At 42.9% G+C, this 20,957-nt stretch overlaps 1 protein-coding gene across 1 annotated transcript in view; it reads right to left on the reverse strand.

Annotated features, from left to right (window-relative positions):
* Nucleotides 1-2,788: 2,788 nt before the first annotated feature.
* Nucleotides 2,789-20,957, reverse strand: part of zswim5 (zinc finger, SWIM-type containing 5) — a 59,688-nt gene continuing 41,519 nt past the window's right edge. The window contains exons 2-16 of the mRNA XM_084546343.1: nt 19,576-19,763; nt 18,818-18,986; nt 17,280-17,428; nt 16,249-16,399; nt 15,088-15,264; nt 14,763-14,939; nt 14,068-14,214; nt 13,843-13,980; nt 11,722-11,873; nt 10,646-10,748; nt 10,164-10,299; nt 9,679-9,836; nt 9,402-9,565; nt 8,672-8,753; nt 2,789-7,958 (exon numbers count right to left, since the gene is read on the reverse strand). Of these exons, the coding sequence (XP_084402469.1) occupies nt 7,096-7,958; nt 8,672-8,753; nt 9,402-9,565; nt 9,679-9,836; nt 10,164-10,299; nt 10,646-10,748; nt 11,722-11,873; nt 13,843-13,980; nt 14,068-14,214; nt 14,763-14,939; nt 15,088-15,264; nt 16,249-16,399; nt 17,280-17,428; nt 18,818-18,986; nt 19,576-19,763 (2,954 nt within the window). The 3' untranslated portion in view covers nt 2,789-7,095. The remainder of the gene's footprint in view (nt 7,959-8,671; nt 8,754-9,401; nt 9,566-9,678; nt 9,837-10,163; nt 10,300-10,645; nt 10,749-11,721; nt 11,874-13,842; nt 13,981-14,067; nt 14,215-14,762; nt 14,940-15,087; nt 15,265-16,248; nt 16,400-17,279; nt 17,429-18,817; nt 18,987-19,575; nt 19,764-20,957) is intronic.

Below are 20,957 nucleotides of genomic sequence, written 5' to 3' on the forward strand. Positions count from 1 at the left end.
CTTCCTGTTGGTTATCCTACACGTTTGCTTTATTTTGTGCTTAATGATTTTGTTATTTAACTTTGCATTTGATAGCAATAAAGGGGCTGATTATAGCAAGCAGACAAACATTGGCTGCTGTCCTGGAGAAACATTTGTGTTCCTCTCTTGCACTCCAGCTCCCCTCTCTCACAATGTATTCATCACCCTTATTCGTGTCCCTGTTTTGTTAATATGACTCAGCAAGCAGCTAAAAAAGACCACCTTCCTAATATAGTTCTCCCTTGTGCCTCCAAAACAGTTGTGACTCATCAGAGAATGGACATGGGCCTTTTGAGGGTGTCCTGTGGTGTCTGGCAACAGAATGTTGTTAGTGGGGGCCTTTGGATCCTTTGAGGGGAGGGGCCTCTGTGGATCATCCCACAGATACTTGATCAGTTTGGGATCTAGTGAATCTGGAGGCCAGGTCAACACCTTGTGCTGTTCTTCATGTTTTTTGGAGTTGTTCCTAAACCGTTTTTGTGTGTGTGTCTGTGTCAGGCTGCATCCTGCTGGGGATGGCTGCTGCCATCAAGGAGTGTCACTGGTATGGGGTGGGGGTGTCTGGTCTGGTCTAGGTGGGTGGTACATGTCTAAGTAACATCCACATGAATGCCAGGTCCAAAAGTTTCCCAGCAGAACATTGAATTGTCACAAGATGGTCAATGTTATTTACTTCTCCTGTCAGTAGTTTTAATATTGTGGCTGTAAAATAACAAGCCAGGCCTGTGTCATGTTCGGGACAGGGAGGAAACTTGGTCCAATCACCTAAGAAAATGAAAAGTGTGGAGAGTAACCTGCTGGCAGGAGAACAGGGTGCTCGGTGAAAACACGTCCCTAGACAGTAGAGAGGGAGGGGTAGGCAGAGGGAGACAGATTGAGGGACGCGGTGCAAACCGAGGAGAAAAAGATTGAGCATATAGCAATCACTCCTCCATCTATCCGTCTGGATAATTAATATAAATCTGCTCATTTATCATCAGCCAATCAATCTAGATTTACCGTCTCTCTCTCTCACACACACACATACACACACACACAGGCGCACTTCTTGATGGCCTGATTGTCTGATAATATGGCTGCGCCGAAATCTGTAATGAATGAGAATGAAGTGGTGAAGGAGGGATAGAAGAAAAATATTCTGATTAGACACAAACGAGTGAAAGATTGATGGAACTGTATCGGCCTCCGTGTGCTTCATTTAACACTAACGCAGACAGGTTGGATGGGAGAAAATGCAAGGACAGGGCCACCCCACAGGCTGGTGGCAATATGGGCTTTTGAGGCATTTTGTTTTTAAACCTCGTGCCTCGTGAAGTTGAGGATTTTAGAGAAGCAGACCACTCTGGAAAATCATAATATGAAGGAATTGTTCTCCGTTTCCTGACGGGTTGTTACTGCTCACAAAGCTGTGACATCATATGAAAAAAATAGGTACACGCCACTTGACTTTTTCAGCATGTTTAAACAAGCGAGTTTTAAAATAACCTGTTCAACAAAACTATCAGTAGATGTAATATTCTTCTGCATAAGAGTAGGTGCCCCCATGGCATCAGATGATAGTAACTTCTGGTAGGTGTTTGGATTGTTGTCATTCTTCTCTCATGGTGCCTTGCTGAGCTTTTTGACCACTCTTCCACGCAAAATTCTGTAAATTGTAAGACTGTTTGCATGCGTACCGACTATTTCCAATCCACACAACATTTCAGTGGGATTCAAATCTTGGCTCTGACCTGACCTGCCCATAACCCTCAATTGCTTCATATAAATCTGCCATTCCTTGGCAGATTTGCTTGTGTGCTTAAGATCATTATCATGTGGCAAGATCTGGTTCATCTTCAGCGTTCAGACAGAGGACCTCAAATGACCTCCAAGCAGCCTCCGGTATGGTGTAGGATTCATAGTTGAATCAGTGACTGCAAGCTGTCCCCAAACAGAACATCTCTGACCCAGTACTTTACATGTGAAGCTCTTCTGGAAAGCTGTTCCGAACGTGTCTACTGTTTCTGTGGCCAGACAACTCTGTCTGCGATTCATTTGTGAGGAGCACATTATTCCAAAAGGCCTGCTCTTTGCTTGCAGTGATCTTAGGAAAGGCCTTAGAGAGCTCTTTAGCTCAGTGCTCCCTAAACATTCTGGTATTCCAAACTTCATAAGCCAAAAACATTAATACCTCACACGCACATCTGTTTAACCACTAATAAGATGGGCTCTAAAGACTCTTATGTTTGTCTCCCTGCACAAATAGACACACATATATAAGTGCAACTGCGCTCCTCTGTGACCTCAGTGTAAGAACTACTGCCTTGGGTCTTGGTACGTTGGCAACACACACATTAATGATGGTCAGGTTTAAATAGGTTCTAATGAGGACCAAAACTTATCCTCATTTTATGGAAGTGAAGGTATGATAAATGTAGGGGTGTACTTCCTTGTCCATGTGACTGAATAAATTAATTAATTAATTCATCTTCTGTAACCGCTTGTTCCTGTGAAGGGTTGCGGGCGAGAGGCAGGGTTCACCCTGGACAGGTCTCCAGTCTATCACAGGGCTAACACAGAGAGACAGACAACCATTCACACTCACATTCACACCTACGGCCAATTTAGAATCACCAGTTAACCTAATGAGCATGTCTATTGACGGTGGGATGATGGGTAATAATTTGTAATTCAGGTTTTTCTAAGAGGATCAAGTGTATGCTTGTTCAAATGTGTTTCCATGAGATTGACTTATTTTTCCAGATGATTGTGTCTCTATATTATCCATCATACTTATCATAAGTGAGGTGCATAAGCAGGAAGTTTAGCTGATGACGTAGATTGTTCCACGACACTTGTCAAGTGTGTTGTTGTTGTAATGTAGTTCATTGCAATTTGAGTTTCGGACTTTATTTATGTCAGATATAATAGTGTATTTATGACCACTGTATGAACGTACTTAACTGTGCTAGTGTACAGACAAACCAATTCGTCTTTGTTGAACTTAAATATAAGAAAAGATGCCCCCCGCAACGTGTTTCACACTTTATTCATAGAAAAGCACTGAGATTCCAACACAAATCAATATAAAATGGTAGTAGCGTTACATAAATAGTAATAAATTCTCGCTTTATAGACAGTAGCTCAAGAAGTCGCACAAAAAAATTACAAAAAAAAAGTGTTGATGATAAGCTATGATACTTCTGTGGCAACAAATACTGGAAATACCTTTTCATAATCAGTAGCACAAAGAGGCAACAAACACTTTCAATTTTCCCTTAAGTTAGAAAGAATCCAAAACAAAAACAAACCGGGAAACAGTAGGTGAACTAGATCTCTACCAGCAAAGCGTACTCTCCTACGAACAAAAGAAAGACAGGGAGAACTAAGAAAAAGCTCAGGGCCTGGCTGATACGGTTAACACAGAGGGAGGAACCTCTCTGCTGTAATGCTGTCAGTGAATGCATCACATCACAAACGCTTCTGAGTGAAAGCCACAGCAAGGAACACGCTTTCAACCCTCACTGCGAGGAAACCTCGCAGCTTTTTTTTTGCACCGATGTCACCGCGCTTAAGGACGACAAAGGAAGCGGCTGCACTGAAACACAACCGGACGCATCGCTTCAAATACAAAATCCTCCGCGTGTGAGAGGGAGCGATGAGTCGATAAGCAACTGGGAAAAGAATCTATGGCAATGAGATAGAGGAGATGAACTCGGCCAGTTCTGAAGGTCAGTGGGAGCTGAGAAAGCAGTAAGAAAAATAAAGAGTTACAATGAGGAATGAACACAAGGTCATCCGCAGGCCGCCTCATTTGTTCATACGTTTGCCGTTTCTGACTAACATGTGTGTATTGTTCTGTCTCACTGCGGTGTCCTCTGAGAAGACACTAAAGGCTTGAGTCCTGATTAAATAAAACCGACAAAGAAGTAAAGCAAAAATAAACTTTGTACATTGATCGGTCATAAAGGCATTTTCCACCGTATTTCTTTTCTTTTTTTTTTTCTCCCGTCTCCTCTAAATGTTGCAGCGGATACAGGCCGGCGACATTGTCCACACACAAAGCATGCTGGGGTTCATCTTTGCCCACCCCCCTCCTTTCAATAGTGGTTCGGTCCACTGTGTCTCTCTCCCGCCTTCCTCCTCTCTCCAAAGTTTATAAGTGGGTGTCTTTAAGAGGCGACAAGACCAATGAAGTGGTTCTGCATAGTCAAGTTTAGTACGAATCAGTTCACAAATGAATGCCTTCCTCATTTTCCTCAACTCCAAATGACATGCTTTCTTTTGGAAAACTGTTTTTTTTTTCTTTGCAAATCTAAAAACGCAAAATAAAAATATACAAATAATAGTAGTTAATATAGCAAACAAAAAAAATTAAAACTAACATAAAGAAATGTACACAGGAGCACCTGAGAAATGCCTTTAAGCCTTTGCTCTTACAAAATCTGTCAAATTTCCCCCATCCAAAACAATTCAAGTACACCCCGCCAAAAAAAAAAACATAAAAATAAGGAAAAACAAACACATAACATACTTATCATAAATAATTATAACTTTACAATTTTTCTGAATTGACACTTTCATATTTACAATATCTTAAATGCTTAATGCTACTACTTTTTTGTTTTGTTTCTTTAAGTGATGTCCCTGAGAACTGAGTTAAGCCTCTTCTCTTTCTTTTGCTCAGTTTTCCTTTTTATTTTTTCTTCTTCTCCATTCTTCTATCTGCATTTCTTCAGATCAAAAAAAAAAAGGCCCAGAGTTGTGACTGAATACCCAGGTAAGTGGGTGAAGGTAGCTCTCGTGGAATGTAAAAGCAGACGAGAAAATGTCCCTCCGTTCAATAACCCTTCTCTTTTGTTCTCCTCTACATTCTCTGCTGCGTCTCGTTTTTAAATTTAAATATCGTCTGGTTTGCGTCTGCGATTCCCACTCAGAGTCAGAGAAAGATACTAAGCAATCAGTCAATAAATAAACGCTGAAGCAGGCAGGAACGTACTGAAGAGGTATCTGTGTGAAGTGCTTGTATGATGACATTTAGTCAGACCAGTAAGGGTTCAAGCTCCTGCTGTGCTCCATACTGCCATCAACAACAACACTTTACCGCTGGGTAAGACGAGGGCGCTTGGACATCCCTCGTCGGGAGAATAGAGCTTCCTGCGACAAGGCATGTGGTCTCAAGTACATACAACAATGGAGTTGTCAAGTAAATACACAGCGCGTGTTGTGTGTTTGCACTGTGTATCTGTTTGAGAGCGACAAGGCCACTCATCTTCACAGTCCAGAGTGGTCGCAGCCATTAGCCTTCACAGGTAACCGTGCACCCTTTTCCATCACGGAAGACCAAGAACCTGGAGGGATTCCAAATGAAATAGAATTTTTGCTTTGTACATGCTGGGAGTGATTACTGCAATGAATGGAGTGTCTGTGTTCACTGGGAGTTTAAAATATGTTTCCATTTTTGTTTCAAACAACTTAAATCATCTTTTAGTGCCGTTTGGTTGCCACGGAACAAGCTAAAAGCCCAACGCTGACATACAAGTTTGGTTTCGAATTCACAAAACTGACATACTGTTATCTTGGGGTTAGGTCGGTTTAGGCTAATTTGTGCATCTAGCTGAGATGGAGCAACATTAACATTCAGCTTTTTCTGTAAATGTCTCAATTGAAAATAATTGTCTTTTAGGCAGCTATACCCTCTACAAGCCCGTTTTAGCTTGGTGTCATTTCACATAACTCACAGATGTTTAATCCACTACAAACTGTTATTTGTTCAGCTCAGCATGAGAGTGACAAGCTGTGGAGTTTTGGACACTATGAACACAGATTTCTCTTTTATGTTTTTACGATAAAAAGAAATTAAAAGAATTGCAGAAAACTTCCTTCCTTAGTGACGCTATGTCTAAATTCTGGGTCCCGTGATGAAAAAAGGGACAGGCAGAACAGAATCAACACTTATCAGTCACTGAACTCAAAAAGGTCCCAACAGGTTCCAAAGCTTCCAAAGCAAAAAAATAAAGAAGGTGAACATAATGCCGCGAAGTAATAAAACGATGCAGGGGCTTGATTTATATTGCTTGTTGACTAAGAATTAAGCTAGCAGGTGGAAAGTGGCCGCTGGAGTCTTGCACGTTTTAAAGAGTTTGGCCACTAATAGCTGGACAGCAGTGCAGTGGTAGTCTGGAGAGGGGAATAGTGTGACCCCCACCGTTTATCACAGTTTCATTTAGTCACTGTTAACAGGCTTACAGGAGGACGTAAGAGATATGCTGTATATACTGTATGTGCACGTGGAGGCTCAACTACTCTACCTTTGCTAGAGCAGCCTGAATAATGTCACGCTCAGGCTTTTGGATTTGAAAACATGCACTCTGTGAAGCATCACGGGTCTTCCTCTTAAGGTATTCATGGGAAACCAGCATGTGGAGGTTTTTAAATCTGCTGGACGCTTCAACAAAGAGACCACACACAAGTACTCTGCCCCCTCTTTAAGATGTCCTGACTGGAACAAGAGGCCATTTCTGATAGAGAAGTTAAAGCTGACAAATAATACAGTCGAGGTATGACAGTAACACTACGTGTGTTTTTGACCTCAGAGTTTGTTTTGTGTTTTTTTTTTTTTTTGGAATGACATGTTTCTTTCACTTTGAAGATCACTTCTTCATCTTCTTTACCCCAGCTGAGAGCATATTCTGGCTCTAAGTACATACCCCATCCAACAAAATCATTTGGTTTTCATATCGTCGTGTGCCACTGAAAAACAAAAGAACCTTTTGCTTTTGTCATCACAATCTTTTGACATACTGGGTTTAAGATTAGCTGTAGGGGAAAACGCTTTGTTTTTATTGTTGCTTCTTTGACATGTCAAGCCATTTCCCCCTTTTGCAGTCTCAGCGAAGTAGAGCAATGTACTGCCAACACTTCCTGGTTCACATTCTAGAAACAAAACAACGAAACCGGACAAAAACGTAAGACTTAGTCAACAAATGGCTCAACATAAGAAGTAAAAATACAAAGAATCCAAAAAACCATAAATAGAAACAAATAAGTTGAACTACTTCCCAAGAAGAGGGTCTCTGTGAGAGAGTGATGGGGTCAGCCGAAGCGCTCTCTGACCAACATCATCAGTTTCTTCTTGCCCTTGTAGATCTGTTTCAGGTTGTCTATGAACTGGGCGAACTGAATGTGGCCGTCCTGTGCCAGCAGGAAAGTCTCCCGTGCTTTACTCAGGAACTCTATGAACTCTCCGTAGTGCCTTGGACTGATGTGCGTCAGTCGAGAGTGCGTGGTGTTGATGTATGCCGAGATCGTGGCGTCCAGGAGCTGCCGCAACGGCGCCTTGTCCGTTGACATTAGCTTTCCAGAGTTCCTTCTCCCGGGAATGCCAGCGAGACCCGGCGCAGTCATGGTGCACCGCCGCAGGATGTCAGAAAGCACCGTGGCGCAGTGCACACTCTTTACCACCAAGGGGATAATAGCCGCAAGCTCATTTTTACCCAAAGAGTGGCTGAGCGCACAGGCCCAGAGCACGTCATTAATAGCTGGGTGCGTGTCCTGGTTGTAGGCCAGGTTAAGGTGTGTCATGGCGAGGGAGGCCAACTTGAACGACCGCAGAGGGTATCCTCTGTGTTCCATGTACCTTGCAATGGTAAACAGCTGCGAGTAGGTCATACCCGTTGACGCCGCATCGATAACAATTTGGTAGGCCGTCTCAAAGGCGATGTGGTCCTTCTCGCAGAGCGTCAGAGCCGACAGGGCGCAGTTCTGGGGGTCCTTCATGGCGCACTGCAGGGCCAGGGTCCGCGCACAGCTGGCCAGCTCCTCCCGCTGGGGGTAGTCGAGGCTGAGGCGCAGGATGGTGTTGTGGGACATGACAGTGGCTGCCACGATGCTGGTGGCCTCAGTCGGCGTGAACAGCGTGTACCAGCTCTGTAAGATGCTCACCAAAGCCCGCAGACCTAAAGAGAGAGAAAGACCAGATTTAACATTCACTGATGTCACAATGTAAAAGGTTTGATTAATGAGATAAAAACGCTAATCTGAAAGAGCAGAAAAAAAACACATTCTCTACATTTTTCTACAAAAGAACTCCAGTGAACTATTGTAATTATCCTTATTCATCATTTCCTTTCCCAGAAATTCACTTTTGGCCATATCGTGAATTTTGGTCAGCATAAATACTTCCTGTTTCATCCAGTTATGGAACACTTACAACTGAGGGGTCATCTATCTCAAACTGAGGTCATCCCATTCATTTACTTTAAGACAAAGTAATCTCTGTACCATCTACAGCCTGCTGCAGTAATGCTGCTCGGTTGCTTAAATCTCAGCCATCCTCTACACCACTTTGTGTCTCTTGTTTCCTTTTGAATGTCAGTTTGTTTTCATTTAAAGTTTGCCATACTCTTGAAGCTCTCGAAAAGTTACGCACACATAAATTTGACCTCTCTCTTAACTGATGGAACGACGTGTTAAAACAGCTCGTGGGAAAATGGTGCTTATCACTCCTTGTTTTTTTTTCATTTGATTCAAAGTCACTCTTAAGAGTGAGTTAAGATACATGGCAGGACACCAAAGAGAAGACGCTAACGCGCCGTGGTGGCGGTAATTAGAGCATGAATCCTGCTTTGCTGGCTGGATCTCGCTGGTATGTGTAAGATGTGCCACATACCGACTTCAGTAGCACAGGTTACCAGCCAGCGAACCATCTCTCTCCTCCTCCAGTTCAGAGTGGACAGAGTCATCCTCATCACCTGCAAAACACACAACAAGATGTTTTCTGATCCTGCTACATTGTGCAATGAAAATAAGATAATTTGACACATAAAATTTTAAGATCTTCTTGGTGGTTTTTACAGGATGTTTGCATTTGAAAAGCATACTGTAGTCATGTTATGCCTGGTTTTCATGATTTAGCTGTTAGCACAGAACCACATGTCTCCTATGATGACAGATGTATCCAGAATGCGTTTGTAATTGCACAGACCCTTCCATTCTGAGCACTTTATTAACAGTTTTGCTGACAGGAATTCAGGCGATACTCTAAATACCAGGAGAAAAAGGCTGGTAAAGCCACAGCTGCTGCCCGATAATCTGAGGAGTTTTTCTGTGTTTACAGTGTAACCCATAAGGCTTAATTATGTGGTTTCCAGTCATCAACAACGTCAAGGCCCTGTGTGATGTTTTTTCTGTTAATTTGTAGTGGGGCTGTGGAGGCCTGCAGAAATTACAAGTTGAATGAAAATGTTGCATGTTTTGACTGGTGACCAGTGTTCAGATTTCTGCGGTGAAATGATTTGTGAAAATTACTGACTCGCTCTCATACTTGGCCCTCTCACTCTGTCTTTCTCTCTCACACAGACGCAGGCAGAGAGACAGACACACACACACACACACTGTACCTGCAGCCCTAGCTCCAGTGCCACGTTGAGCAAGGTAATATCGGGCGGGTTGTCTGCGGGTGTGGCTATCTTAAAGGCGTCTTGTGCCAGTTTGAAGATTAAGGAAGAGGAGTGGATGTTTTTCTGGATGGCCTCCAGCACCGTCCGCAATCTCAGCATGTCACCTGCAGACAAAATGAGAAAGCGAACTAAGATCCACGTGCACAAGTAAGCTTTCACTGTTCAAGTGACTTCTGAAGGTGACACTGTTGGTGACATCTGGATGCGCTTGTTGTACCTTTAGCAGCAGTGAGCATGGTTGAGGCCAGCTCACACTGCTGGGACTCCAGATGTCCCAGCGTGAACCAGCGAGGGTATCTGCTTGGAACTATGGAGATGCCATGATGAGGGTGGCTGACATCCCCAGAGCCGGCTGATGACTCCAGCACCGGCAGCCTGGCGGACACACAGGGTACAAGATCTGTTTTAGTCACTGGCAGTGTGTCTTTATGTTTCATTTATTTCCACTGCAAGTTAGAACTAAATCCAAGATGAATTTCAAGAAAGAAAAATGCAAAGAAATCGAGACTGTTCATGTGAAATGGTAGAACTAATAACACTATGTCATGGGATATAGTAGGGGGTGATATTATTTTGCCTGTGGTCTTATTTGCATAAAGTAATGGTATCATAAATCATAGAGCAACTGTATGTATTAATGTTTAAACATGCAACATTAAGGACTATCAATCAATAGCGGCGTGATGCTGGAGTTAATCTAACCTCATGGCGCGGAGAGCCACTTTATAAGCCAGGTCTGCGTCGTGTGGCAGCAGGGCGGAGAAGAGGTACTTGGCAAAGGTGTGCATGGGGACGCTTTCCCTGTGGATGACCTCGCCCAGACCGCTGAACGGACCAGCTGGAGGAAAGACACAATAATCTTTTTATTATCTGTCCTCGCAAAACAAACACACTGTGTGAGGCCTGGCCTTGTTTCCTCTGCCTGGTTGTGACACACTGATTCACCAAAATGAATATTATAGGTTGAGTTTGATTAGCCTTAAATTATGGATGGAATTAGATACATGATGCAAGAAAATGAAACTTCAACTTTCAAATTCTGTCATCTATAGTATTTGAAATAATCTGAAAAATTAACAGCAACAGGAAGGACTGGCTCATCAAAATATGGAGTCCTAAAGTGAAATGTGCACATTTCGTCAAAGAGTAATGTAGTCTGGATGCTCCATCAGTGGCAGTCGTACCTTCTAGTAGCTGTATGGCCTGTTTCCGAAGTGTCTCAACCAGAAGGTCGTCCAGCTCCAGTTCCTGCAGCCTTGCAACAATCTGCTCCTCATTACGACACACCTAGAACATGGAGAAAACACAAATTATTAGTGTAAGTACATATTTCCAAATCTAATCATAATAAGACAAAACACTACGCCATCCTCAAACATCTAACCTTTTTTATTTGGACACAATGAGACACTTTTGTCCCCTTCTTCTTGTTTCCTACAGATTATAACTAAATTCAGGAATTCATGTCAAGACTGTTGATAAAAGGACACCACTGGTCTTAGAATGGCACATTTTGTTGAAGAATACACTTGCAGTGGGTTAGACTCATTACGTGAGAGAAAAAGATTGTGAACTCTTTGAAGTTGTAATACCTTTTTAAGAAGATTTTTGAGTGTGAGGTATTAAAGGACCAACAGGGTACTTAAATACCTCACACTTTTCCATCTGTGCATACTGTTACAGTACACACAACAATAATGTATTCGATTCCCAGCTAAAGATCTTGTACGCGGGCCCTTCGCTCATGTGACTGGTTTTAAATGCAATTCTTGCTTAAAACATTAATATTGCTGCTTATTCCAGTGACATTAAGAAAGGTCTGCGGCGGCCGTGTTAAGCCCCCAAAGCAGATTACCATTCACACAAAGAAATGTTCCATGGATTTATTCTAATTCGCAGTGAACTTGGGTACTGTGACTTTCTGCTTGTTTTTCAGGAAAAACAAAAAATTCAACGACTTTCTCTCTCTCTCTCTTTTTACATGCCATTTACTTCAAACAGACATTAAATTACAGGGATTTTCTGCCACGGCGACATCGTCTGCAAATGGCAAATTCACACCGCCTTTTTGGAATATGCAGTGAGCCATAAGTGTATTTTAGTTACCCACTGGTAGCATTAATTAGCAAGCCAAGCAGCCTAGCATTACTGTATTCTCTTTGTGGGCGTGAAATTACTGAGAACTTTACTGATTATGATAAAATGCATATGATTACTACAAATGCTCTACGTGACAGTATATATTTCAAGACTCTCATACCTTATCCTGGGCGTACAGGCCCTCAGGCATTATTCTCTGCTGGCCCATCCCCATCAGAGCCACTTCTAAAGCCAGAGTTAGGTAGGAATCATCCCCAAGTGGATTGCCCCACACTGGCACATGGTGGTAGACTGGAGGTCTGGGGTCACCTTCTGGGTAGAAAGGAGGAAAGAAAACCACTTAGTGTTATAGTCTCTGTGGATTCTGCTACGCTTGTTTAATTCATTTATGCCTCTATTGCTTGTATAGGGACTGAGCCAGACAACGTGGGCCAGACTACGACTCACATCCTGCCATTGTTCAGGCCAATCAGCTTCCAGTCTTTGAGTCTTCAAGATATGACCGTGTTATGATTGACATGGGAAAAAGCTTTCAGAGTAGCTTTTAATGAACTTAAAGGACAACACCTTTATGCAACAGTGTTTTATGAGTTTTTATCAGGTATCAGTCATGATGTGTTGTGCAATCTTAAGCTAAGGAACTCGTGCAGGAACAACACAGCCTATATAATTTTTACCCAGACAATACTTTAATGAAGAACGACACCGGAACATATAAAATATAAAATAAAATACAAGGTCTTTGGAAAAATGGAATCTGAGTTTTCATGTTAAATAAAAATTGTGTTTTAAGTAATATCAGTGGGATTCACATGGTAGATTGTATTCACAAATCTAAGATGGCTGCTTACCCTACAATGCAGCTATAACTATGAACAGATGCCACAAGAGCCTCAGCTGTTGATTGGTGCCCATTTGTTCTGTCCCGCTCCCCCGCCCCGCCGTTCTGCTTAAATCCCCTCTGAGCAATAGATCCCCCTAAATCCTGTTGAATCCAGGGATATGTGTGTGGAAGGGCGTGTATGCATGTGGAAAAGTGCAATATGTAGACCTAACTCTATCGGTGACTCGCTCTTGATATTTTGTTGATTCAGTTCAGCTGATTGATTGGTCGATTTGAAAAGATCAGAGAGAAAAGTGCGTTCGGATTGGGTGACATGTAGTCTAGGTCCGCCCACCCACTAACAGATGTTCCCAGCTGTCTTCCACAGGGAGCGAAAGCATGGGGACCAAGTTATGCTCACGAGCACACAAAATGATCACACCACTCTCCTAAAATCCCCCAAACAACGCAAGACAATCATTCACTCATTGTATCCAACACACACACACACACTGATGAGTGTGCCAGTGGTCAACATTGTGTGAACTGACAATAGTTCCCTGTGGCCTGCAAACAATGAGAAAACCCAACCCCTATTCTGTTCTGGTGCAATGGCCTCTGGTGGAAAAAATAAATCCCAGGGTAGGGGGAGATATGCAAATGGATGGATTCTATACATTACATACCACACACACACACACAACGGGAGTGTGGTCTAAATGAGCAGGGTGTTCCAGCTCGATCTATTCAGGCTCTGCTAGTTTATGGCTGTCTGCAGCACAATAGCGCCTGGTCCTTGTATAAGAACATGGAGTCTGTTGTGTGATGAGTCACTGCTGGTGAGCCTGTTCACCTCTTCTCAGGATTACACTGCATCAGCTGGTGAAGTGTGCCAGGAATTATACCTTGTGTTTAGCAAATAAGCTCTTTAACTAATGTATTGTTACGTAAGAAGCCAGGGAACAGACTCGTGGTTCTATGTATTTTGTTGATGTGCATGTGACGACTTTAGTTTGATGTGCACATTTAGCAGACAAACGGTTAGCTTGGCAATGGCTGCAGACGAAACTCTGCACGTAATAATTCAGACCCTAATATATGCATTAGTGTGGCTGCAAATAAGGATTTATTCACGATGAAACCTGGCCATAAGAACCCAAGATGATATCTTCAAATGCAGTTAAAACCAACGAATATTTTACATTTTTGGTTCATGGTGAAATGCTGTCATTTTAGTCGGCCTCTGCTGTATTTAGAATTTGAAGCCAGACTAAGAAGGTGAACACGATAAACATGCTGGATATTGGCATAGCCCGTTAACGTGGCATCAGCATTTAGCTCTAAGCACTTCTGTGCCTCTAGTCTGTAGTCCCAATAACTGATCAATAACTTGAATAATGAATTGATAATCATAACTGTATATCATTTATTTTCAGAATTTTGTCTTTGTTTCTGTACCTCCGGTGTCCATGGTGTTGTCATCATCCACGCGGCACGTTTCTGTGAGCGTGATGAACAGACAGCCGATTGGGTCTAAGGGATGGCCCACCCAGCCTTCCAGGTTGGTGGTGGAGGTAACGCCTCTCTGGAGAAGCTCTAAGAGCAGCAAGGGAGGGAGAGAGTCTGAAGTTAAACTGACAACTCCAGAACACCATAGTATTCATAAATGTGTGTGAGTGTTACCTTTCTTTTGGTGCTTGTAGATGTCCATTTGTCTCTGCTGTTGCAGGCGGAGAGTGTTAATGATGGCGACGGCCAATCGCAGGGCTTCCCTGGAGTAACCATGAGAGCGCAGGGCGTCAACGCGTGCACACGCTGTTGGGACGTGATCTGTAGGGTGGACAGAGAGATGAGGTGGGGTGTATTCAGTCACATGTACATTTTTTTTTCCATTTTTTTGCACTCACGCCCTCTTAGACAAACAACACACATACACAGTCTTAGATAGTAATGGCAAACACACACACGTGTGTGCGCGCACACAACACACACACACACACACACACACACACTGCAGTCTCAGCAGAAAGCCAGTGTGTGTCTGATAGCTGGCTTAAGTTGCAAAATCTGACAGATCTTAGCTGGAAGCTGCTTACTGCAGATACTGGCCTCAATATCAGCAGAATTACTATCTGTGTGTGTGTGTGTGTGTGTGTGTGTGTGTGTGTGTGTTGGCTCAGCTTTCAGTGGAATTACGGATGGTGTGTGGAACTGTCACACAAACACTGTCATTCTTCCTGAAAATAAAGTTTTTCTATTCTTTTTTTAATGCAGGTTTAAAGCCTAAATAAATTATTGTAAATGAGTGCACTCACACATTGTAGACTACATATGATGCAATAGTAAATACAGTTATTTTCTTGGAAATGAAATTCTACCTAGCCAAAGAGGCAGGCCCTGTGGGTTGAACAGCAGGCTCTCTCCTTCTCTCTGGTAGGACGGAGACATGTAGAAGTCGCTGCTGATGATCCTCTGGAGGTGGCTGTCCTGCCAGTGGAGGTCGCAAGCCTCGACGGCGCGACTGAACACCGTCCTCCTCGGCCTGGATAGAGAGTCTGACACAAATCAAACCGCATGGAGAGTTAGTGATTATCACTAAAAATAGGGCAAATGGGTTATTAGTGAATATAATATTGCTGAATAGTTGCTGCTTGCATTTACAGTATGTTCCGGTTATGTTTGTGTGTGTGTTCTGATGCTGACCCTGTGCGAGGTTGCTCTGCGGCAAAGCGTTGGTGATGTTTGGAAGCTCGCTGCCGTAGTTGCCGTCCTCTAGGGGGCAAACGTCCATGTCCCCCCACTTCTTCAGCTGCTTCAGCCAGGCAGTCTTCTCTTCGCTCTTACAGTGGGGGTTCAGCACCACGCACACCCACAGCGCACCTGGAGACAGGATGGCGATCAGCGGTCAGGACGCAAAGGCAGCAAAGTGCATTGAGCTTGGGCTGATTACGAGCCACCATTAGAGAGGGTTAAATATTGAAACGCTACAGAAAGACGGTGCAGTGCTTACTTTTCTTCTTTCCTACTGCATCAGAAACACAACACCTTTATGCAACAGTCTTTATGAAGGGAAAGGAAATACTGCAATCCCATAGTTTTCTGATCAGATTATTAATTGATTAACAAACTAATCAAGAAAATAAATGTCAGACTTAACAGGCTGAGCGAGGTTGAGTCCTAAATCTAAGTCCTAAGTCCTAAAATAAAATAACTTTGAACTTTGTTGTGTTTTCATGTCTGAGAAATTGAAGAATGCACTCATCTTTGCCTCTAAACCTGCACTTAAATCCATCACAACTCTTCTGATTGTTTCACAAAATCATACGTCCATACAAAATATTTTAAATCATCAACACTGCAAATGACTATTCTGAATTTTAAAAATGGACTGGTTCCAACATACATACACGTCTATCTGTGTCAACTGTCAGACGTTTGCATCTGAGAAAAATGATCAGGCAGCAAATCCGACTGTCTGGCTGTTATTTCTGTCTGTGTCATGATCTCCCTCACTCACCCGGGAAGTGTTCTTATTGACCTCCTAAATGCTGAGATTGATTGCAGAGAAGCTGAGCAGCCGTATTGATCGGCAGCCTTTATCATTCACTGTGTGCAGGGAGTGAGAGAGGAGAGGCCTGGGCAGGAGGAGCAGCAGCTGACTGGATAACCTAATAGCTTACTGACTGGATGAACGTTTACCCGACAAGGAGACTAGATATTTGTATGAGGAAGTGATCACCATTCTTTGGGCCTGGCTGTCTGACCAGCAGTGACTGACAGATCAACTATCTAGCCGTCTGGACAATTTGGAAATTTCAAAAACTGCATTCTGTTTTCACAAGACATATCTCTAACTGTTCTTACCCAGCTCATCCCAGAGCTGCCGACACTTGTCCGTCATGCCGGTGCCTTGCTGTCTCCATAGCGACAGCCGAGGGTCTGCCATAAATTGTTCCGTTATGAGAGTTAGCATCCGGGCCCCATTGGAGTCTCGCATTCGTAGCATCTCCCGCACCTGGAGAGAGTACAGTTGTTAGTCTAAACCATGAGTGAAATCAAAGAGTCAGAACTGCTCTCAAGTGACAGCAATGTGTGCTAATGCTCATCAGAGAAAAAAAAAAGATTATTCTATGCATAACTGTATCTTAATTTAAACAGCTTGTTTCCGAGATGCTCATTTTCCCAAAAATGGTTCCTTTATCCTTTATCAAGATAATAGAATGCAGTGTTTAAAATCCAGATATGATGAGTGAATTCTCTCAAAGATAGGACAATATGGTTTTCATGCAATATGCATACAGTTGCATTCAAAACTTATAGAAAACCTTCTGAATGCAACTATAAGCTAAATAAAAGAAGCGGTTTGGCCCTGAAATGGAGAGCTCAGGCTTATCAGAATGTGTTAAGTGGGCTTGTTTCATCCAGACAAAGAGCACAAAGAAAGATTTGAAAAATTTGCAAAGCAATAATTAACTATATTGAAGACCTGACAATGCCTTTAGAAAAATGTAAAAAGTCAAAAAAGTTTAAAATATTCTCAAACAACTGTTTCTCAAGACCATCAGGTGCATGTTGTTGAGTCCTTGATGAGGCATGGTTTAGCTAGGTTATGGCAAATGTTGGATGATTTGTCTCTGGAGCTTTACCTAGTACTAGCCTGCATTATTAGTCTGCTAGTCTGCACTGATTGAGAGTTGAGATTCTATAAAATGTTGGAAAATTCTTGATCACTTTTATATTAGAAACAACATATTAGAGAGTAGTTTCAAACTGATCACTGATATGGTGAAGTGGGTTATTTTGGTAGTTATTTTATTTACATAGTTAACTTTCTGACCATCCTGACAAAATGAATGAAACATAATGGTGCAGAAGTAAGAAGTGATGATGTGAACCTTAGCGAACATGGAGTTGAGCTGCTTCCCAGAGCCATAGTATCCTCCCTGGGACAGGAACTGCTTGACTTGCTCCCGGACTTGATCTTCGTCCAGATGCCAGCAGTTGTCATCGTCAATGCTGGCGCCTGCAGTCGGGTCTGGGGCACCTGAGAATACGCACACACATACCATATATGTATAACAGACGTAAACAACACGAGGGCACACATATTCTAACCATAACATCCTTCTGTTCGCATCAAAGCTGGTGTAAATAGAATAAAGTCTGTATATTCACTTGGGCACCCCATTCCTTCCTGTTCTCAATTCACACCCTAAGAAAAAAATAAACAGATGGTGACCATGGGAAATGAAGTTTACTTGATGACAGCCTCACTCCCAAAAACACTACACCCATTTCCTATGTTTTTTTTTTCCCAATACCGACATTTCATGTAGGATTTATTCCCTCACTGCTGACCAAAAAAATGAATTCATTTATAACTTTATAATCATGGTACTGATCCTCATTGCTTTCATACCCATTTGTTTTACATTCACCTTATACAGCACCGACATGACACTTAAGAAATGCTCTTCCAAATAGGTTAATCATGCACTGAGGGAATATAAGGCTAACTTTATTTTTCTTCTATTTGGCTGTGTGTGTCTGGCTAATACTACAGGGAAATGCAGATATGCTCCGAAGGGGGACGCTGCTTTGATCTAACAGGAAGCAAGCGGAGGAAAGCCCAGAGATGTGTTTCCAACTGGCTGGGAGAACGCTGCAGCAAGCAGCAACACCCCTCCATCAAAGGCAGCCTCGCTCCTGGATCAACTGAACTTCAACCCCCATGATCCCCCTTGTCAAACACAGACAGGAAGCACAATGCAGCGTTTCCTGGACGGCAGAGCTGGAGAATGTCAACATTTAGCGAGGAGGATGAAACAGGGTAAGAGATAAAGAATTTTGTTTGGTGAAAGGATGTGTCTAGTTTGCCGTGTCCCCGATGTAGGGTGTTGTGGTTCCCCTCCTCTATTTCATCTCAATACTTTCTCCGGCCCTTTCATCTTTCCTCTCCTTTCCGTCTCATCGCCCCCATTTCTCCCGCCGCGTCCTCTCAGCGTTCCTTTCCTCTCTGCACGTCTCTCCCTATGCTTTTTCCTGCATATGTTTCATCACTCAACTCCTTTTTCCTCTGCTTTCTTCAACCTACCCCTGCCAGTGGGACGGGGTATCGACTGGAGTGTGGGAACTGAAGAAAATCAAACGAACCATTTGAAGCCTGGTTTGCTGCTTCGCCGGAGTAATCAGGGGTTCTGACGTATGACAGCCTGTAGGCTAGTATGCAGCATGTTTTAAGTCTGGGGGCTTTTAAGTCTGGCCTGTCCCTGTGAAGATATCACTGCAGAGGGGATGGACGGCACCTCCACAGAGCACCAAGTGTTGAAGAACGAAGAGAAGCACTGTGCTTCCCCGTGACTGCCACACATTCATAGAATTAAAGACTGGTTCTAATCAATCAGAGCGTGAAATGAAGAAGTTGCGGCCTCACCATGGACCTGGTTGATTTCAGAGTTGGAGGAGAGGATCTCGTCTGCCAGTTTCTGGGCGGTGGGCAGCACCTCGGTGTGGTGGGCCGTGATCAGATACTGAACCAGCTTCTGCAGCTGATCTCTGTTCATCTGGAACAATGTCTCCGAGATAGGCAACCGTAGCTTCACCTGCGTCAGACACACATAACAGTTAGTGAACACCATTGTCAACTACATACATTTCAATGCTGTTAACTAGTGGTTTACACCTGGAAGGTTATATATTATAATAAAAAGTCCCAGCTGGGATTCTTTTTTAGTCAAGGACATCACTTATGTTCCTCATAATTTATAAGCTACTATCCAGTGATACTGTATATGATCAAGGACAGCTTCATTGTGAAAGTTTGTTTATTTCTGTACGCCAAAATGTTTTTAGCACAGAAAATATTTTGTATTTTTTTACCTAAATCCAAAAAGTATACTGATGTGTGTTACTAAATTGCCCCTGCTGTGTCATTTCTTTCTTTCAACTTGGGATGGATATTTTTAATTTAAGCACTACAGTTTCTATCATGTTAGGGTGACATATACAGAAAATGGAATGATAGCAAGGGGAAGAGGCATAGTGTTATGTTTCATCGACATCAAACTTTTTTCCCCACAATTTTCTGCATTAGAGGCCGGATCTGAAGTAATAAGGAGACACTGGATGGACAAGTGAGTGGTCAAAGAGTTAATGCTTAAATAAAAGAAGCGCCAATGCTGTGACTATTACCTGCTCAGGCTTGCGGATTCGATAAAGAGAGAGCGCCACCACATGAGCGCAGTAGAAAATGTCTCGGTTCCCACAGCCGCAGGTGACTGAAGTGATCTTGCAGCGGTCGAAGCTGATGGCCACCTTGTGGGTGACCTCTGGCTCTGACGATGTGGCAGGTTCGGTTACTGTGCCACTGAGGTGAAATCCTGGGATGACACAGGGGGAAAGGGAGGCGTTAGATGATTCCTCGCCGCGATCGAATGAAATCACGTGCATACATTGCTTTATTAAAGGTTCCGTTTTTATAGGTCATTCGGCTGTTTCCTTCATTTAGACTTTAGCTTCTAACATGTGGACTGTTAAGATGAAGAAGAGCAAGAGGGGAGTAAAAAAGAAGCAGGAGCGTCTGTAATCTGAGCCTCTGCAAACATACAGAGTGAACCTTCAGTACAAAACAAACACATCTTAATGAGACTTCCCCAACAGGGCACTATGCCATCTGATACTCCCTCTACCTCCCTTTAAGTCTCAATGCATTTGTGTGTGCAATGAAAAAGGGGTTGCTAGGGTGGGATCATTTCCTGCCCACACACGCATGCATACTGCCCCGAGGATACTAAGGCTGGTTGGCTAAATAAAACTTTAACTTTGCATAGTTAATCTTTATAGCACCAGACTGACCGTTGACTGTTGGCCTCTGTTGGGCTTGTTTAGCATCTGCAGACAAACATTTCTTATACTTTTGTAGCACATCAGGCATTGCCTGCAGTTGACCCTTACAAGGAGCCTTTTGGCCAGTTTCACACACACACACACACACACACACACACCGTATTGGCTCGATGGATTCTAAACACAGACTGCTGAGCTGCTATTCCCTCTCAAGCTTGTGCATGTCGCCCATCGTCTTTGCGGTGCCCAAAGGCAGCTTTTGACTAAGTATTAAAACTGAACTGACTGGCCTTTATTGGGACAACTTTGGGAAATTTATCCAGTCTTGGCAATGACACCAAAGCCAAGTCCCATCCTCAAAGAATTTAACTAACCAAGACTCCCGTGACATAAATCGGAAACATATTGTCTTGTTGCATTTGACACAGAACGGATAAAACAGTTTTTTCTTTTTTTTTCTTTTTTTAAAAAAGAGTGTTTGTTGGGTTTCTTAAAAGATTAAGTTTAACAGTGGGAAACATACTGTGTCTAGATGTTAACGAAATGCAGAATAGAGTAGCTCAATGTTCTAGTTCTCCTTGCTTCTTTAATTTAAGGGTTAGGATTAGCAATAAGAAAACAGCCATGCTTAGCCATAGCTTTAATTATTTAATTAATTAGAACAAGACAAAATAAAGCACTTTCTACCACACACCTTCAACTGTGGAGATCTTGTACGGCTCTCGTAA

Source organism: Chelon labrosus (genome assembly GCF_963514085.1).
Source record: "Chelon labrosus genome assembly, chromosome: 6".
NCBI lineage: Eukaryota > Metazoa > Chordata > Actinopteri > Mugiliformes > Mugilidae > Chelon > Chelon labrosus.